This window comes from Temnothorax longispinosus, chromosome 7 (genome assembly GCF_030848805.1).
Source record: "Temnothorax longispinosus isolate EJ_2023e chromosome 7, Tlon_JGU_v1, whole genome shotgun sequence".
Classification (NCBI taxonomy): domain Eukaryota; kingdom Metazoa; phylum Arthropoda; class Insecta; order Hymenoptera; family Formicidae; genus Temnothorax; species Temnothorax longispinosus.
The window spans coordinates 13412933-13431650 of record NC_092364.1 but is presented as its reverse complement, the minus strand read 5'-3'; the positions used below and the strand labels follow the sequence as shown (position 1 = coordinate 13431650).

Below are 18718 nucleotides of genomic sequence, written 5' to 3'. Positions count from 1 at the left end.
GTAAAATACACAAGTGCGTTATACCATACCGTATGCAGCACGCATAACGTTGGAGCCTTGTTCAATTAATAAAGGAAGTTTGAATAAGATTGCCATACCAGATAATATTTGCTTATTGAATTTTATTTTTAATCTAATATTTTATTTAAACTTCTTATCATTGCCGTTTATATCGCAGAAATTGTTCCTCGATTACTAATTTTGTTAATTCGCGCATTAAAGTTTTGTTAACATAATTTTCTTGATTAAAACTTTCTATTGTTGTATGAAACAAAGACTCAACAGGCACATCCGACAGCCGTCGATTAGAAACGAACTGTTACATTCTTCGTCGATTTTATTCAGCGATACTAAAATGACTGGTTTCACCAATTAGTCAATCTTAACCATGATTCAGTATATATCTCATCAGTTCTTTTGTAAATCTTACAAGAAAAACTCGAAAACGTATGGTAATTCTTTTTAACTAAATAAAATTTTAAATTTAAACGAAATTGCAGATCTGGCAAGTTTGTACGAATGCTTTAAATATATCAAACGACGATCTTTGGAAAAATCGTTTTTAAGATAATTGAAAAGCCGTAGTTTTTCGCAAACTGTTAACAATAAAAAAGAATCACGTTTCCAAACTGACTTTTCCCTTGTTAAGTATCTGAAATGAGAGGAAAAAGAGACAAAGAATGAAATCGAACATTTAGGCCGGTATTCATAGTCGGTTCTTATATCTCGAATTAACGTAGCGATCCGATAAATTTATCTAAAGACCCTACAGCTGTTTCTCGAGCGTATTCTGCTGCATGCGGTGTATCGCATTTTAAGACGTATCTGATGTAAAGAAGCTAGGTGAATTTTCAGCGTAGCGCATTCCTATACATGACATTGGTGCAAAGGCAGCATCAAACGCTCGATGGTAATCACCATCAGGGTCAGAAGGAGCAGGACAACGTGAATTGTACTGTTGTGTCCGCCGAGAGTCACGCGGTCGACATCAGGTTTTCCGGCGAGACTGAGCGCTCGGCGACGGAAACCGCGTTCGTCGCTCCGGACAATGGAGATTCCTCTACACATTGCAGTGACGTAGATGACGACGACGACGAGGAAGAAGAGACGGATGTCGAAGAAGGCAGCTGGATCACAAATCTGCCGGTATCGCCGACCATCGTTCAGCGGCAACCAGCCTTCGCCACCACGAATGGCGATGTCGTCCTACCGAACTCTGATCAGCCGACTTTCGGCAATGTCCGAGTGCAGAAGTCGAGGAATGTGCGTCTGGTTAACCAGACCTGCTACAATAGTCCTGTTACTATAAAGCAGTTTGTTTACACAAATCTTACTCCGAATCAGGATGCGAGCCGCGCCTCCGACAATACCTCAGATTTGCCGACGCGTAAAGACAACGGAACTCCAAACGACGGATGCATCTTTCCACAAAATACTAAATTAAATGAAGGTAATAGTTAATCGTGCAACGCAATAGATTGTTTAGCTAGGCCCGTTGCTTTTAATAGTTTTTCTATACTTGTTTCTTTTCGTATGTTTAAGCATAAAATAGCCGAGCGGATAACTAAAAGGAACAGATCTCTCATAAGTTTCAACAACAGTTTCATATAAACATTATAAAATCGCGACCATCAAAATTGAATTATAATATAAATATGCTAAGTATATTATAAATTGAATATAATGTAGATACTTTTTATCGATATTATCGCAACAAGACATTACTCTAATATTCTTATAAAGAAAAATATACTTTGTCCTAAAAATTTTAAATACATTAGTAGAACGCAATAATTACTTGGTAAATTCAGACATCATAGAATCAAATTCTTTTCTCTACGTTTTACATTTAAACATTTCAACACTTTGTATTACGTACTTGTTCAGCCACAAATGATTAATCGATTTGACGTCAATCTAATGCCGATAAACTAATAAATAGTCAATGTCAAAAACTTTATTTGTGTCGCAAAAAATACCTTTTAGTATGTGCCTTTTTATTTAGAAGGAAATTATTTACAAACTTTGATCTAAATTAGAGCATAAACGTTTTCGGAAGAACAGCCGATATGTCACAAATATCATTAACTACTTCGACTAATGGTCCTGTCACAACTATTCCAGAATATATAGTTTTAATATCGACGATATTTTAAATTGAAAATTGTTACACTTTAGTTGCGCCACAAGAATTAAAGCTAAATATAAAAGAGCTATTTTTATCTCACAGTATATATGTGTCACGCTATCTGACATAGATTGGCAAGATATTGCATGCCGCAAATTGTTTATTCAATTGTGACTAGAATAACGGAAAATTGATACTAACCAAGAATTATAATGCTTTACGTGAAAAACTTAATGTAATTATAATATTCCTTTCGTACACACGTGCATCCCGTCATAATAATTGTGTATGATGTTTATCAAAGGGTATTAATAAGTAGCTCGTGAAACAAACGTTCTAATACAGCTTTTTATAATTATTCTAGTGACACAGTGGTTCTGGACGTGGAAACGTGCGGTTTTATCGTGCGTTATAACTTTAATACTTCTAGCTATTGTAGTGCCCATAACTGTACATTTCACTCATCAATCAGACGCATCGGTCCCCCTAGAAATTCCAACCTCATCGAACGAGGGTAATTGTCTATCTAGAAAATTTTTCGTCTTGCAAGCGCGACATGAAGCTAACCTTATGTTATCACGATTGTAAACTTAAAAATCTGTATTTTGCAATCTAATATTTGTGTATTTATTCCATTTATTCGTCTACTTACAAGCGCGCCTTTTTTTACTTTCCACGTGTCACATATCATATAGAGTCATTTTTACCGTCGGTGCGACCAACAACAGGAACTACACGATCGCTACCGACTCCCGTACCAACACGTCCTTCTGGGACACCTTCTGCAACCTTCTGGCACAAACACTTGCAAAGCACCTCCGCAACCGCAAAACGGTCGCTGGAAATTACATCGATCGCAATGCTCAGATGGACAGGACTGTAACGTTCCAGAAGGAACGGAACTGGGATTAGGATCTCATCTCGTCTACTCTTGTGATTCGGGATATAAAATAAGAGGTTCGACCGACGTTAGCTGCAGTATCGAGGCAAAATGGCTTAATATACCAGTTTGCACAGGTATTAAACTAGTAATTATATATTTTTAACTATTTTAAAATAAATAAATATGGATTCTTAAATATTGAATATTTCAGTCAAAGAAAAATTTATCATCTTCAAAACGATCAGAATTATATGTTAATTATTGACAATGTTTGTTTGATAGCAATACTCTGCAAAGCTTTAGCCGCATCATCAATCAGATCTGAATGTTTGTACAACGATGAATGGATATCATGCAAATTTCCAGTTCCACCAAAAACAAAAGCAACATTGTCATGTGAAAAGAGTTATCGACCCGAAACTAATCTACTGTCCGGACAAAAAACGAACGTGAGATGTAATGCGAATGGTGAATGGAAACCAGAACCTATGCGATGTGTTCCAGGTCCGCTCACGATAAATATTTACATTAATGATACTCAACTTGCGTTCCAAACCACTTTTGACAGAAATTGCTACATTTATTGAAGTGTTGGATGATAAAATCATACATACAAATGCTAATAATCTAAATTATCCGAACATAGATGTTAGAGTACCAAAGCCAAATAATGACACAGCAGCAGATGTGTCTTGGGCATGGTCTTAAGATTATAAAAAAATGATAGTACAATTGTAAGTAGTAAAATTTCGAACAATATTTTTACAGGTGGCATGGTAATCACACATGTCAATATCCCCATTGAGATAATTCACATACCTGTGTCATTCCGTATTACAATTTCTATTTAAGTTATGATTTGCAATTGTTTCCTAAAGAACCAAAGCTTTAATGAAATTATTAAAATATAGTTTTTAATTACGCTGTGTATATAAATTTATAATTTATAATTTATTAAGTTAAGTGCACATACATACATATACACACATCGAATATATTTAATAAACTATTACCTCGATATATCTCAATTTTTTTCCATCCAATTAGTCATAAAATTATCACACAATGACGCGCAATGGTTATGGTTACTGTGAATTATCTCTTCCTCTTTTTTTTATAATCACGACAGCTCAATACATTCTCTTGTATTATTACGCTAAGACGATTTCTCCAACCAAAATGTTTGTTGTAGTATGCGGCACTCTACCTCTCGGTTATCAACCCACCGTTGTAGGCGGTTTTCGACCGAATATCACGGAATTTCCGTGGCACGCCTCGATGTATCGCGACGAACCAGGCGAGCCAAAGAAATACTTCTGTGGAGCATCTATCATTCAAGAAAATCTCTTGACAACGGCAGCTCATTGTGTGTACGACGAGAACAATAGGCAACCGATTGATGCAAACAAAATTTATATATTAGCGGGAAACCTTTTTCGCGATTACAATAATCCCTTTCACGATCCAAATCTCATTAAAAGAAATCAGGTTTGCAAATGTATACAATGCGATGTAAAGTAATCTGTATAAAATATTGTCGATCGAAATGTTACACATACCTTCTTCCAGGTGAAACGTATTTACATCGCACGAGATTATCTAGGATTCATAGGAAATTACCTGTGGGATATCGCGGTATTAGAACTCGTCACACCATTTGTATTGTCATCCTATTTGGTTCCTGCGTGCATAGATACTTTAAGCTATGGGAGTATATTGGAACCGGGTACTTATGGAAAGGTAGCGGGTTTTGGTAGAACCGCAACTGGTAAATCTAGCGCAGTTTTACAGGCTCTGACAGTGCCTGTAATCTCACTCAGCCAGTGCAGGTCCACGAGCCAAAGTGTTAATATGGAACAATATGTCACCAATGATAAGTTTTGCGCAGGCTACACAAATGGTTAGTAAAAGAATATTTATGTGTGTCAAATCAGCATGACGTTATATTATTTTATTAAATTTATTAGAAATTTATTTGCAAAAAATGTATAACTACTTCAATTTAAGTAAATGTTATATAAGAAAAAATGATAAGGAAAGAAAACAAAACAAATTTAAGAATGATTGTTCTATATATGAATAGAAAGATAACTTCCATAAGCATTGTATGTTTCAGGTTCTTCCATTTGTGATGGTGACAGTGGCGGCGGATTAGTCTTTAAAACCAATGGTTTGTGGTATCTTCGAGGTATTGTTAGCGTTTCTCTCGGCACGATAAAAAAGGGTGGAAGTTTTCATTGTAACTACAACTTGTATTCCTTATATACAGAAATCTCCAGGCATATTTCATGGATACAAGATGTAATTATCAAAATAGAACAAAATCAGACGCATACATTATGCTCAGAACAATCTTCAACAAGATGTTCCTAAATTTATTGATAGAACTACCGATTATTATGTGCAATCACCGAAAAAAAGCATTTATCTTGTGTGCCATGTATAGTCTACATTATACTTGATAATTATCTTTATTTTTTATTGAATGCGTAATTATATGAAGTTGCGACTTTGTTAAACAATTAAAGACTTGAGAAATAATATGATAAATAAAATTAATTTCACAATTCTAGCCGCGCTTGTTATTTTATGGGTTTTAGAAATTCTCATTACTTTACAACATAAATGTAGATAAATGATGTAAAAAATGGATAAACAAAAATAGAAATTTAGATACCATACATACTTTTTTTAACTTTATATATGCCAAGTTGTACAAAACAGATTTAATAAAAAAAATCTTTACACATTACGTTTATACATAATGTACAATTTAAATATGTTTTTCACTATATGACACAATATCTACTCTCTAAAGTAGAATCAGTGAAAATATCACTAATTGAAACAGTAAAATAGGATTTCACTGAGAATCAGTGAGTATTTCACTGAACTTCAGTAGAATGTTTACTTTTTGTTTCTTTATCTTATATTTCACTGATTATGGTCAGTGAAAGTAAGATGTCACTGTAAAATCAGTTATCTGTTGGTAATACTGATTGATGGTGCGAGGAAGCGGAACAGGATTGTGATCTCAGTGATGTGTGAAACAGAAGACGAGAACGAAGTATACGTGACGAAGGACGAAGCGGTGCTAAGTGTACATTACGAAGAATGAGAGAAACTGCGGTACTAAGCTAAGCGTGCTTGCGAAAAAGGTGAGGTTAAAAGTAAGTACGAAGCTTCTTGAGCTGTAGTTCATTTACCGCGGGTACTGACGAGTACGGTGGCCCAACGGGGCGAGGTTATAGTTTGCCAACGGGGCAAAGATGGAGGCCCAACGGGCCCATAGTAAAGCGCGATAAACTAGAGACTGTTTCTCCCTTTTCATTTTCAGCATAAACCACGGCGTATTGAACGAGAGAACTGAACAGCAAACAGAATAAGATTATTATCTCGGTTATCGTTGGAAACTTATCAAAAGGAGTAAGTCTTTTATTTCTTATTCTTATAATTTCTTAGTATAAATTGATTGTTAAAACACGATTCAAATATTTGGATATTTAATTTCAGAAGAACATTGATAAGGGACAACATGATGATCCTCCTATTTTTCCAAATTCTTCGTTAATACAGATATGGCCTGTAAGTTTGGTTAGTGCATTTAAAAGTTATATATTAATACTTGCTAACACACAGAAAAATCTTTTTTAGGAAGGAACAAACATAGAGGCACAAGCTCGTAAGCTGAGGAATGTTTAATTTTTAATTGACTTCATTCTGTAAACATTTTGTACGTAACAATTACATTGTTGAATAAAAAATTATAACATGTATTAAGGTTTATTACTTTTTGTTACTGTTTGCTGGGACATTTACTGATTTAATCAGTTCACATTACTGATTTTGCTGCTCAAAGTCACTGTTTTAGTAGTATAATATTACTGATTGAAATAGTCAATATTACTGATTAATCAGCTCACATACTGATTTTGCTGTTTTAAGTCACTGTTTCTAGTAGTCCAATATTACTGATTGAAACAGTCAATAATAACTAATTCTTTCAGTGAAATGTCACTGATTCTCAGTGGTATACTTATAACTGCTTCAATCAGTGACTATTTACTGTTTCTCAGTAAAAATACACTGATTCTCTTTTAGAGAGTACAATAAAACATTTTTTAAAAATGGGGAGATGAATGATTCTGTGAAATTGTTGTATAATCATATAAATCAACTATTGCAACTCTTACAAGCATTCGGATTCCTTTAGTGCCTTTTCTTTATTGGATGATACAGATGGTAGTACAGCTACATCTTTGCCGGGTGAAACTAAACCTGTATCATATATTTCATTATTTTGTATAAAATGTACTAATAAACTCTACAATATTGAGCGAGGGGGGGGGGTGTCAGACCTCCGGAGGCGAGATTGTCTATAATAGTTCGAAGGACCAGAGGGGTAATCAAAATTCCCTCGCGGACAAGTCGTAAAGCGAAAAGGCAAAATGTGCGCATGCAACGAGATACGAAAAAGCGAAAAGCGACTCACCGTGGTTCGCCGCCGGTCGTCTGCTGGAGTCCACCGATTCTCGTTCTGTCCGTGGTTATTTCGGCATCTATTCAGCAACAATCAGATAAAGCACAACGAAAGCAGGCACACTCAAGCGGGTGTTGAGCAAGCAGGCGAGAGATCGGTAAACGTGCGATCGGGCGTTCCTAAAATTTGGATCCGTATTATTTCATTTCTTAATAGATAAACCAGATGCTGAAAATTATTTTAAAACGGGCCGAAAAGGACGTTTTTCATTTAATGTTTAAGCAGTTTGTCATGCAAATTTAGAAATAACAGATATGTTGCTATTAGGTGGTCTGGTTCAGTGCATAATAGTATAATTTTTTACAATAGTAATTTAAGAGCTAATTTTGAAAATCATACGTATAGAAATGCTTTACTATTAAGAGATAGCGGTTATCCTTTAAAATCATATTTCGAAATTAAATTGTACACTTTCTTCACGTATTTGAAGCAATTTACCTATTTTTTTAAATATGTTTAAAACAGAAGTTTTTTCTTCCATCTTTGTCTCTGAATTTACAATCTGTAATATTAGTTAAAATTAAATTACATAATTTATATGTATCATTGAGTATTATAGTTATTACAAATATACAATTGATTAATATAATAAATAAAATGTTATTGTGTATATACTTAATTTTAAATTTTCCTTTGTGTAATACTCAAATCATTCTTATCAATAAAGTCATTTTTTTCTGAAAATTTATCACAATTTGTAATATCTTACTCTGAATTTAAGGAGATTCCTGATGTACGTTAATAAAATTATTCACATAATAAATTTAGAAATTATGATAAAATAGTATGGTAAATATATATGCATACTATTAATATTAGATACATGTATACATTCTAAAGATACATTCTAAAGACTAATTTTCTGTCGTTTTAATAAAACGCAAAAGTTATTAATCTATTGCTAAATTAATCCATTCAATTATATACAAAAGTATATTTTATTTAAAATTTAATAAATATTACTCTATTGTGCATTAATCAAGAGACACGGTAGTGTCTCGCGCCAATTGTAAGCGCGAAGCAAATCACGAGCGTAATATTTACATCGCCCAACCAATCCACTAGTTGAGCGCAGGTAAGATTTATTGGTCACCTATAACAATATACAAAAGCATATATAATTAAAAGATCAAAAGAAAAATCTTTATATTACATTTTATTGAAAAAAAGAACGCAATCTTAAGATTAAAGACTAGAATATTCTTATTAATCACACTGATATTAACATCAACCAATTTACATTATAACATATAACAAAAAAAAATTTACAGATTATTATGATTATAATTTGTTATGTAAAGAGACATAATTAATATTATCAAGGAAAAGACTGATTTGTTAATATTTTAATTAGCGATTGCTTTCATGTGCTATATCGTACTTTTTTCAAACTTCTTTTCTTATAATTATTAACTGTTATTAATTTATCTTCAGTTTTATCTTCTTTTTCTTTGCTAAATCCTAAAATCAATATAATTCCTTCCAAGATATATATTCTCGAGAAACGACTTTACCTGTGCTTCAGTTGCTATCGCGATTAAATTCTTAGAAGCTATCGCAAAAGAGTAAATCTCAATTGCATTTGTATACCCACATACATATGTAACAATTTTTAACAAAGCATATCAGTAAAGCATGCATGAATTATCTTTAGCCACGATTACATATATATAAAATACATACGATATCAAATGCAAATAAGTTTTAATCGCGGTTTAAAAGCTTCCAAATCGAAATCACCATATAAATATTGCATTTCGTATAAAAATATCTATCTTAAGCAAATGGGGAACAAACGTATTATTCATTTATCTTATAAAATAATTTATTCTAGTTCATAAAATCAATATATTCCCTCCCCCCAAACATATATCTTTATTAATATTACGATAATACCATTGTCAACAAGTTTTTAATCACATGTTTTTTCATTTATTTTATTCGATTTAGTAGTTATTTCGAGTATTCATGTAGGATCAGTACCTACTCTATATTAAAAGATAAGATAAAGAATTTTACTTTATATACCCCAAGGGGCCTTAAAGGGCGTTTTGAAGGGACGTACCCAACCCTAACCTCCAAATTCATCCACTACCTTACTGTTTCCTTCTTTGGACCAACGGTTTAACGTCTCTTCCGAAAAACGGAGCCCAGTTTTCTCCGCGTCTTGCACGGAGGGGCGCGGTTTTTTCGGAAAAAAACTCCCATGATTCATGGCTCTAGTGGACTCGAACCTGGTTCCTCCAGATTACGAGTCTGGCGCTCTACCACTAGACCACACCGCCGCGCCGCCCCTACCTACTCTATATTATTATTGAATATAATACTTTATCTTTATTTAGTAATATTATTATTAAATAATCGATATTATTTTATATCAACATGTATAATACTGACATCTCGGCATGTTAAAATCATTACAATTTATATAATCTTATTGTATCCAAAAGAATCTAATATATTATTGGTTCTCATGCTACTAGATTTTTTCAAAGATATGAAAAATTGTCTCTTAAAACAGTGTTTTTTAAATTTTGGTTTTAAGAACTATAAATTATATATATAATATAAAACTTCGTGATTATAAGTTTGTTTCTATATAGAAAGACCTTCTCTACGAGAGCACTTAATTCTTTTTAAATACACTGCCTCTTTATAATTGGAGGCAAATATCACGATATATAATTAGCGCGAAACACTAATCACTTGTCTTAAATTGCAAAAAATTATATAATATAAGAATAATATGGATGTCCCGTGTATGCAACCATTGTTATAGAAATCTCCGGCCATCGAAGTGAAGATACCAGTCCGTTCGGAAAAGACTATATAAAAATCGTCTAAAGCGACGTTATCGCACACACACATGCATGTCGCAGCTACGTCGTTAACAGTTGTGGTTGAGGGAAAAAGACAATGAGTGGAGCTACAGATTTCCAAGCTAAACAAGATAACGCTACAGCAGTCTATTCTTTGTCGAATTGAACGGAGATAATGCCGCCATTACTTGTGCTTCGATTCCATTATTTCCATCGGCAATTCAATTGTCAGTGAGTGTTTGACAAGCGGCATGCGACCGTAAAATCTATTCTTTTTGATAAAAACAAGTCCGCACTTCCGAAATATACATATATATATATATATATATATATATACACAACATAATCTCGGATTTATATTTACGGTAACTTTACTCTAATACGCAGCAGTGACGTAGATTGGGTGCGACATTGATGATCGCGGTGCCATCCACGTATCAGCACGAAAATCCGAGATGTTACCATTTAAATTAAATACGGGAATCCCTGTTGTACAAAAGAGAATATTGTGCACGCTATATCAGTTTCCGGTCTTAGCTTATTTATTTTTTGTTTTGCTTCTCGCGAGCGAAAACGAGAACGCTTTCCACAAATCCACAGCCAATTTAACGCGTTTTTCGGTAGTCGCGTGGCCTTATCATTGAAGCCAGTATCTATCTGACTGATCATCAGAGTGTCATAAAATCAACAAAGATAAACGATAACAGTTTGATCGGAGTCCGCTCTTGTTCAGATTGTATCCTGCGTGCCCGCAGGACGCTGCATTTCCCAACTGCTGGTGGTATCAACGACGTGTCGAAAATTGTTAGGACCAGATCAAATGAAGCTTTTCATTTCGCGAAGTGTTTTTCACGATAATGGCTCCATATGTCATTATAGACTGAGTGTAAATTTAGTGTTGGCAAAGTGATCGCCGCCAGCGCGAACGATGAATTGTGCGAGGTAATTCTAGCAATAGGTATATGAATCAGTCAATCTTTAATTTAACAGATAATGCAGATTATCGCCGACCGGCTGCGCCGATTTGAAATACTGATCACGAGTGATGTTTCTCGATTGAGCTTGTCTTTTATTTTACCTATGAGTTTTCGATTTAAATACAATGTATGTTAAAATATGTATTTTTATGATAAACTTCGTTTTTACAGTTGATGTTCTAATTTATCAAGCTAAAACATGACGAATTGTTATACCTGCTGCGATCGGCAGATGTCAATAATTTTAACTGATTAAAAGTGACACTATCACTAATTAAAAATTTGTCACTGTGATGTAAATAAGCGAAATATGATTGATCAGTCAGATTAAATGCAACATATTCCGCAGTAAAATATTTTGAACGGCGAAGATATGATACTGCAACGTTCAGTTTATGCTAGTATAATCGATGTCCATAATTTGTTTATAAATAAGAAATCAATTCGTTGTACATGTTCTGCTTCTTATGAAAGATACTCATCGTTTTCTCTTCGCCGTTCTTTTATCATATACATACATTATATTCGAAACATATATACTATTTTGACCGGCGTAAATCTCCATAATCTGGAAAAACAGATTTTAAATAATTAATATTATTATTATTGAGTTATATACATATAGAACAATAACTGTACTGGAAAATTTTCGAATTGGTCGCGACGGTTAATTTATAAAATAACAATGTAAGATAAAAGACGCAAAAAGAGTACAACGGCGTACCTTAACGATATTTAGTATGTTCGCTTTTGTAAGAATTCTTAATAATCTTAACGGTATGATTTTTAGAGATTTTGAAAACATTGAAGAATTTATGTACGCATATAATTTGTATCAATTTACAATAATTAATAAATATCCGTTATGTGCAAAATGTATAAATGCGATTTACATCGTATGCAGCACGCATAACGTTATACGGTAAAAAATTTTGTGTATTTTTGTTAAAAATGGACCCTGTTAAAGTTTTTGTGTTAAAAATGTAACATACTTATGTGTTAATTTAACTAATTTTTATGTTATCTGATTTTTTTGTGTTAAATTCATATTTAAGCAAATCAAACGTTAGAATAACATATTTTATATTTAATCGTAAGGTTAACATAAAAATAATGTAGTTTTGTTAAAAAAATTTCCTTTTTATTTATATTTAACGTTATACAGATATCTATTGTACATACAAAAATGTTAAATTAACATGTTTTTTATTTATATTTAACACTAGCTGGTTACCTGGGCTTTGCCCCGGAGGACATATGTATTAAGACACGCAAATAGTTTCTCTCTCTCTCTCTCTCTCTCTGGTCATTCGGAACCGATTTCCAAAAAGATCGGTAACAAAAAATAGTACATTTTAAAGCACTCCCCGGGAAATTCTACCCCCCTATTTCATGAATAATTCTTTGAGATTCAATCAATTATTTCCCGAAAAATTAGAAGAATTAGAAAAACCGGTTTCCAGAAAATCGGTAACAAAAAACTGTACACATAGTGGCACTCCCCGGAAAATTCTACTCCTATTTCATATACTTTTGGTAAAAATTCGATTCAGAGGTTTGGGCTGGGCGTTGATGAGTCAGTGAGTCAGTCAGGACATCTTCCTTTATATATGTATATATAGATTGTACAGATATCTGTTGTACAAAAAATTTTCGTTCACATATCATTAAACTTTTATTTATTTTGTGTTAAATTATGGACATAATATTTTTGTCATAATTTGACATATTTACATTATGTTAAAATAACACAAAAATTTGAGTGGACTGTTTGAGACATGGGATTTGTGTTACATTTAACACACATTTGTGTACTGTGTAGTTCTCCTTGTTTTATTAAAACGGAGAAAGTTTGAATAAATTTACCATACCAGATGATATTTGACTTATCGAATTTTATTTTTAATCTATTTAAGGTTCTTATCATTTATTTTAATTTATTTAAGCTTCTTATTATTGCCGTTTATTGCAATGTTGCTCCACGATCACTGATTTTATAAATTTGTGCATTTACGTTTTGTCAACATAATTTTCTTGATTAAAGCATTCTATTGCTCTATAAAATAAGGACCTAACAGACACATCCGATAGCCGTCGATTAGAAACGCACTCTTACATTTCTCATCGATTTTATTCAACGTACTAATGATCGGTTTCACCAATTAGTAAACTTTAAGCATGATTCAGTATATATCTAAGTTCTTTTGTAAATATTACAAGGAGAACTCGAAAACGTAGTAATTCTTTTTAACTAAACAAAATTTATATATAAACGAAATTGCAGAATGTTTATTCTGGCAAAAATGTTTACTCGAGTGCCTTAAATATATCAAACGACGATCTTTGAAAAAATTTTTAAGATAAAAGGCGTAGTTCTCTTCGCAAACTGTTAAACTGTTAAAAAAATCCTATATTAATAAAAAAGAATTATGTTTTCAAACTAATTTTTCCATTGTTATCTGATATAAGAGAAAGAAGAGACAAAGAATTAACCCAGACTATTATAGTCTAATGGTGAAAAAGGATCTCGTAGCGACCTGACGAACATAAATATCTAAGGACTCTAACAGCTATTTCTCGACGAGCATATTAATTCTGCTGCATGCGGCGTATTGCATTTATGACGTATCCGATATAAAGAAGGTGAATTTTTCGCGTAGCTCATGGATACGGTGGCATTGGTGCAACAGCAACAGCAAGCGCTCTACGGTGATCACCAGAGTAAAAGAGAGCAGGATCACGTGAATAGTACTGTTGCGTCTGCCGAAAGTCACGCGGTCGTCAGGTTTTCCGGCGAGACTGAGCGGTCGGCGAGGGAAACCGCGGTCGTCGCTCCGGGCAATGGTAGCATTGGAGTTTCCTCTACACAGTGTAATAACGTAGACGACGACGACGAGGAAGAAGAGACGGATGTCGAAGAAGGCGGCGTGGGCGGATGGATCACGAATCTGCCGGTATCGTCGACCATCGTTCAGCAGCAACCAGCGTTCGCCACCACGAATGGTGACGTCGTTCTACCGAACGCTGATCAGCCGACTTTTGGCGATGTCCGCGTGAAGAACTCGACGAATGTGCATCTTGTTAACCAGACCTGCTACAATGGTCCTGTTACTTTAAAGCAGTTTATTTACACGAATCCTACTCCGAATCAGGATACGACCAGCGCCTCCGACAATACCTCGGATTTGCTGACGAGTAAAGACAACGGAGCTCCAAATGGATGCATCTTTCCGCAAAATACTAAATTAAATAAAGGTAATAGTTAATCATGCAACGCAATAGATTGTTTAAGCCCGTTGCTTTTAATAATTTTTCTATACTTGTTTCTTTTCGTACGTTTAAGCATAAAATCCGGATAACTAAAAGGAACAGATCTCTCATAAGTTTCAACAACAGTTTTATATAAAAAATTATAAATCGCGATCTTTAAAATTGAATTATAATATATAAATATACTAAGTATATTATAAGTTGAATATAATGTAGATACTTTTTATCGATATTATCGCAACAAGACATTACTCTAATATCTTTCCTTATAAAAGAAAATATACTTCGTCCTAAAAATTTTAAATACATTAGTAGAACGCAATAATTAGTTGGTAAATTCAGAGACATCATAGAACCAAATTCTTTTCTCTACGTTTTACATTTAAGCATTTCAACACTTTGTATTGCGTACATATTTAGCCATAAATGATTAACCGATTTGACGTCAATCTAATGCCGATAAACTAACAAATAGTCGATGTCAAAAACTTTATTTGAGTCGCAAAAAATACCTTTTAATATATGCCTTTTTATCTAAAAAGAACTATTTACAAACTTTGATCTAAACCAGAGCGTTTTCGGAACGTTTTCGGAAGAACAGCCGATATATCACAAATATCATTAACTACTTTGACTAATGGTCCTGTCACAACTATTCCAGAATATAGTTTTAATATCGACGATATTTTAGATTGAAAATTGTTACACTTTAGTTGCGCCACAAGAATTAAAGCTAAATATAAAAGAACTATTTTTATCACACAGTATATATGTGTCACGCTATCTTACATAGATTGGTAAGATATTGCATGCCGCAAATTGTTTACTCGATTGTGAATAAACTAGCAGAAAAGTGACATCAAACAAGAATTATAATACTTTACGCTTTATGTAATTATAATATTTCTTTCGTACACAGTGCTACCCGTTATAATAATTGCGAATAAATTTCATCAAACGATATTAAGTAACTCGTAAAACTATCGTTCTAATATAGCTTTTTATAATTATTTTAGTGACGCAATGGCTCTGGACGTGGAAATGGCATACGGCTTTATCGTGCGTTCTAGCTTTAATACTTCTGGGTATTATAGTGTTCATAACTGTACATTTCACACATCAATCTGACGTATCTCCCGCACCGTCCGAACCGACCACACGGTTTACATGGACCACACCACCCGCAACACCCACACCAACCACACCAAAAATTCCAAACTCGTCTACCGAGGGTAATTGTCCATCTAGAAAATATTTTGTTATGCAAGCGCGACACGAGGCAAATGGTATATCTATCACGATTGCAAACTTAAAATCTGTCTCCTACTCTCTAAAGTAGAATCAGTGAAAATATCACTAATTGAAACAGTAAAATAGGATTTCACACTGATAAAAATACACTGATTCTCTTTTAGAGAGGACATTATATATTGTATTTATTCCATTTATTCGTTTACTTAAAAGCATGTCTTTTTTTTACTTTCCACGAGTCATATATTTTAAAACTTTTTGCATTCCCTTATAAAAATTTTTCACCGTTTTTGGACCGCGAGAACGCTCTCTAAAAGAGAATCAGTGTATTTTTACTGAGAAACAGTAAATAGTCACTGATTGAAGCAGTTATAAGTATACCACTAAGAATCAGTGACATTTCACTGAAAGAATTAGTTAATATTGACTGTTTCAATCAGTAATATTGGACTACTAAAACAGTGACTTTGAGCAGCAAAATCAGTAATGTGAACTGATTAAATCAGTAATATTGACTGTTTTACTCAGTAATATTGGACTACTGGAAACAGTGACTTTGAACAGCAAATCAGTAATGCAAGCTGATTAAATCAGTAAATGTCCCAGCAAACAGTAACAAAAAGTAATAACCTTAATACATGTTATAATTTTTTATTCAACAATGTAATTGTTACGTGCAAAATGTTTACAGAATGAAGTCAATTAAAAATTAAACATTCCTCAGCTTACGAGCTTGTGCCTCTATGTTTGTTCCTTCCTAAAAAAAGATTTTTCTGTGTGTTAGCAAGTATTAATATATAACTTTTAAATGCACTAACCAAACTTACAGGCCATATCTGTATTAACGAAGAATTTGGAAAAATAGGAGGATCATCATGTTGTCCCTTATCAATGTTCTTCTGAAATTAAATATCCAAATATTTGAATCGTGTTTTAACAATCAATTTATACTAAGAAATTATAAGAATAAGAAATAAAAGACTTACTCTTTTGATAAGTTTCCAACAATAACCGAGATTAATAATCTTATTCTGTTTGCTGTTCAGTTCTCTCGTTCAATACGCCGTGGTTTATGCTGAAAATGAAAAGGGAGAAACAGTCTCTAGTTTATCGTGCTTTACTATGGGCCCGTTGGGCCTCCATCTTGCCCGGTTGGCAAACTATAACCTCGCCCCGTTGGGCCACCGTACTCGTCAGTACCCGCGGTAAATGAACTACAGCTCAAGAAGCTTTCGTACTTACTTTTAACCTCACCTTTTTCGCAAGCACGCTTAGCTCAGTACCGCAGTTTCTCTCATTCTTCGTAATGTACACTTAGCACCGCTTCGTCCTTCGTCACGTATACTTCGTTCTCGTCTTCTGTTTCACACATCACTGAGATCACAATCCTGTTCCGCTTCCTCGCACCATCAATCAGTATTACCAACAGATAACTGATTTTACAGTGACATCTTACTTTCACTGACCATAATCAGTGAAATATAAGATAAAGAAACAAAAAGTAAACATTCTACTGAAGTTCAGTGAAATACTCACTGATTCTCAGTGAAATCCTATTTTACTGTTTCAATTAGTGATATTTTCACTGATTCTACTTTAGAGAGCGGTCAGTTTGACTAGTAAAAACGTGCATTTGGCAATGAGTACGAACCGTTTTTGGGGCGCAAAGGGGCCCTTTTGCTTAAAAACGAGTGGTTAAAGCGGATTGTGTACGATTGCATACTCGCGTATACTCATCATGTAGACTGCGCGTGCTTGAGAGTGCAAGAAACGGACATAAAAATGATAAAACGGGCTAAAAACGGGCTAAAAACGATCTATGTGAGGTGTAAAAGCGGTGAAATACTTTTGTAAGGGTTCTTATAATGAGAGTAATATTTTAGATTTTAATGTTAAAATTGACATATGCGTCTGATTAAAATTGCCAAATTCGGTGTTAAATTAAGGAGTTTCTAACTATAAAGTCTGAATGGTATATTTTGAACTTTTTGTACGATATGTATTTTATTTTCATGACTTGCAGGTAATAACGGGACAGAGACTCCGTTTCGCCTTGTCGAGAGGAATGAATGGGGTGCACGGCCACCTTCGGAACCCCTAAGAAAAATGAAGCTGCCAGTATCACATGTAATTATTTGTCACACTGCGACAGCATTCTGTACCACGCAATCAGAGTGCGCAAACAAATTGAGAATTATCCAGAATAATCAGATGAAAAATGATTATGCGGATATCGCCTACAATTTCATGGTCGGAGGCGACGGCTTCGCATATGTTGGCAGAAACTGGAATTACATCGGTGGCCATTCAGGAAACTATAACGGCATAAGTATTGGTATTGCATTCATCGGTGATTTCACTTCGGTTGTACCGCCGAAAACGCAATTAAATACCGCAAAAGAGCTTATAAAGTTCGGCGTCAGAGACGGAAAAATTGCGCCTGACTATAAACTGTTAGGTCACCGACAAGCTGTGAAGACTAAAAGTCCTGGAGATGCCTTATATAATGAAATTATAAAGTGGCCCCATTGGTCATCCCAGCCTAGACCTTAAAGGTTCCTGCTAGCTCGATTGCCAAAAGTCCGCTTTGACAATATACACACGGCGTTACACCAAAATTGTGAACTAAAAGGTGTGAAAAATGACATTAAAAAACTGAATTAGTTTTGTGACCTACAGCGCATTTTTCGTTTCAATGCAGTGTTTTTTTTATTTAAAATAATTGTAGTGTTAAAATATACCAAAGGCTACTATTTTGTTATAATTTAATACCCATCCTCATCCTATTACTCATGTCCGAGCTTGGTGACTTCTCTTCATATACATGTGTTGCGCACGTAGATTATACAC

General features: G+C 34.0%; 1 protein-coding gene, 2 long non-coding RNA genes and 1 pseudogene across 4 annotated transcripts; 3 read left to right on the top strand and 1 right to left on the bottom strand.

The window, feature by feature from the left end:
* Nucleotides 1-5763, top strand: part of LOC139816442 (uncharacterized) — a 7248-nt pseudogene extending 1485 nt beyond the window's left edge.
* A 380-nt stretch (nucleotides 5764-6143) lies between these two features.
* Nucleotides 6144-6907, top strand: LOC139816451 (uncharacterized). The gene is made up of 3 exons (XR_011733008.1): nucleotides 6144-6437; nucleotides 6525-6596; nucleotides 6666-6907. It is a non-coding gene; the product is annotated as an uncharacterized lncRNA (long non-coding RNA).
* A 3876-nt stretch (nucleotides 6908-10783) lies between these two features.
* Nucleotides 10784-18621, top strand: LOC139816443 (peptidoglycan-recognition protein LC-like). 2 transcript variants are annotated; one of them, XM_071783933.1, is made up of 4 exons: nucleotides 10784-11312; nucleotides 14008-14602; nucleotides 15634-15849; nucleotides 17892-18621. In XM_071783933.1, the coding sequence occupies exons 2-4, from the start codon at nucleotides 14011-14013 to the stop codon at nucleotides 18419-18421; spliced, it is 1338 nt and encodes a 445-aa protein (XP_071640034.1). In that variant the 5' UTR covers nucleotides 10784-11312; nucleotides 14008-14010; the 3' UTR covers nucleotides 18422-18621. The 2 variants fall into 2 exon arrangements, with proteins under 2 accessions (XP_071640034.1, XP_071640035.1); XM_071783934.1 differs by having other exon boundaries at nucleotides 10784-11328.
* LOC139816452 (uncharacterized) lies at nucleotides 16504-16850 on the bottom strand. Its single transcript, XR_011733009.1, has 2 exons — nucleotides 16696-16850; nucleotides 16504-16625 (listed from the first exon to the last, which is right to left on the bottom strand). It is a non-coding gene; the product is annotated as an uncharacterized lncRNA (long non-coding RNA).
* Nucleotides 18622-18718: the final 97 nt, after the last annotated feature.

Bases quoted from the DNA above. Each gene is read 5' to 3' on its own strand.
- LOC139816443 (XM_071783933.1), top strand. From the start codon at position 14,011: ATGGATACGGTGGCATTGGTGCAACAGCAACAGCAAGCGCTCTACGGT. The intron at 14,603-15,633 runs GTAATAGTTAAT...TAATTATTTTAG, and splicing joins AAATACTAAATTAAATAAAG to TGACGCAATGGCTCTGGACG. The intron at 15,850-17,891 runs GTAATTGTCCAT...CATGACTTGCAG, and splicing joins TCCAAACTCGTCTACCGAGG to GTAATAACGGGACAGAGACT.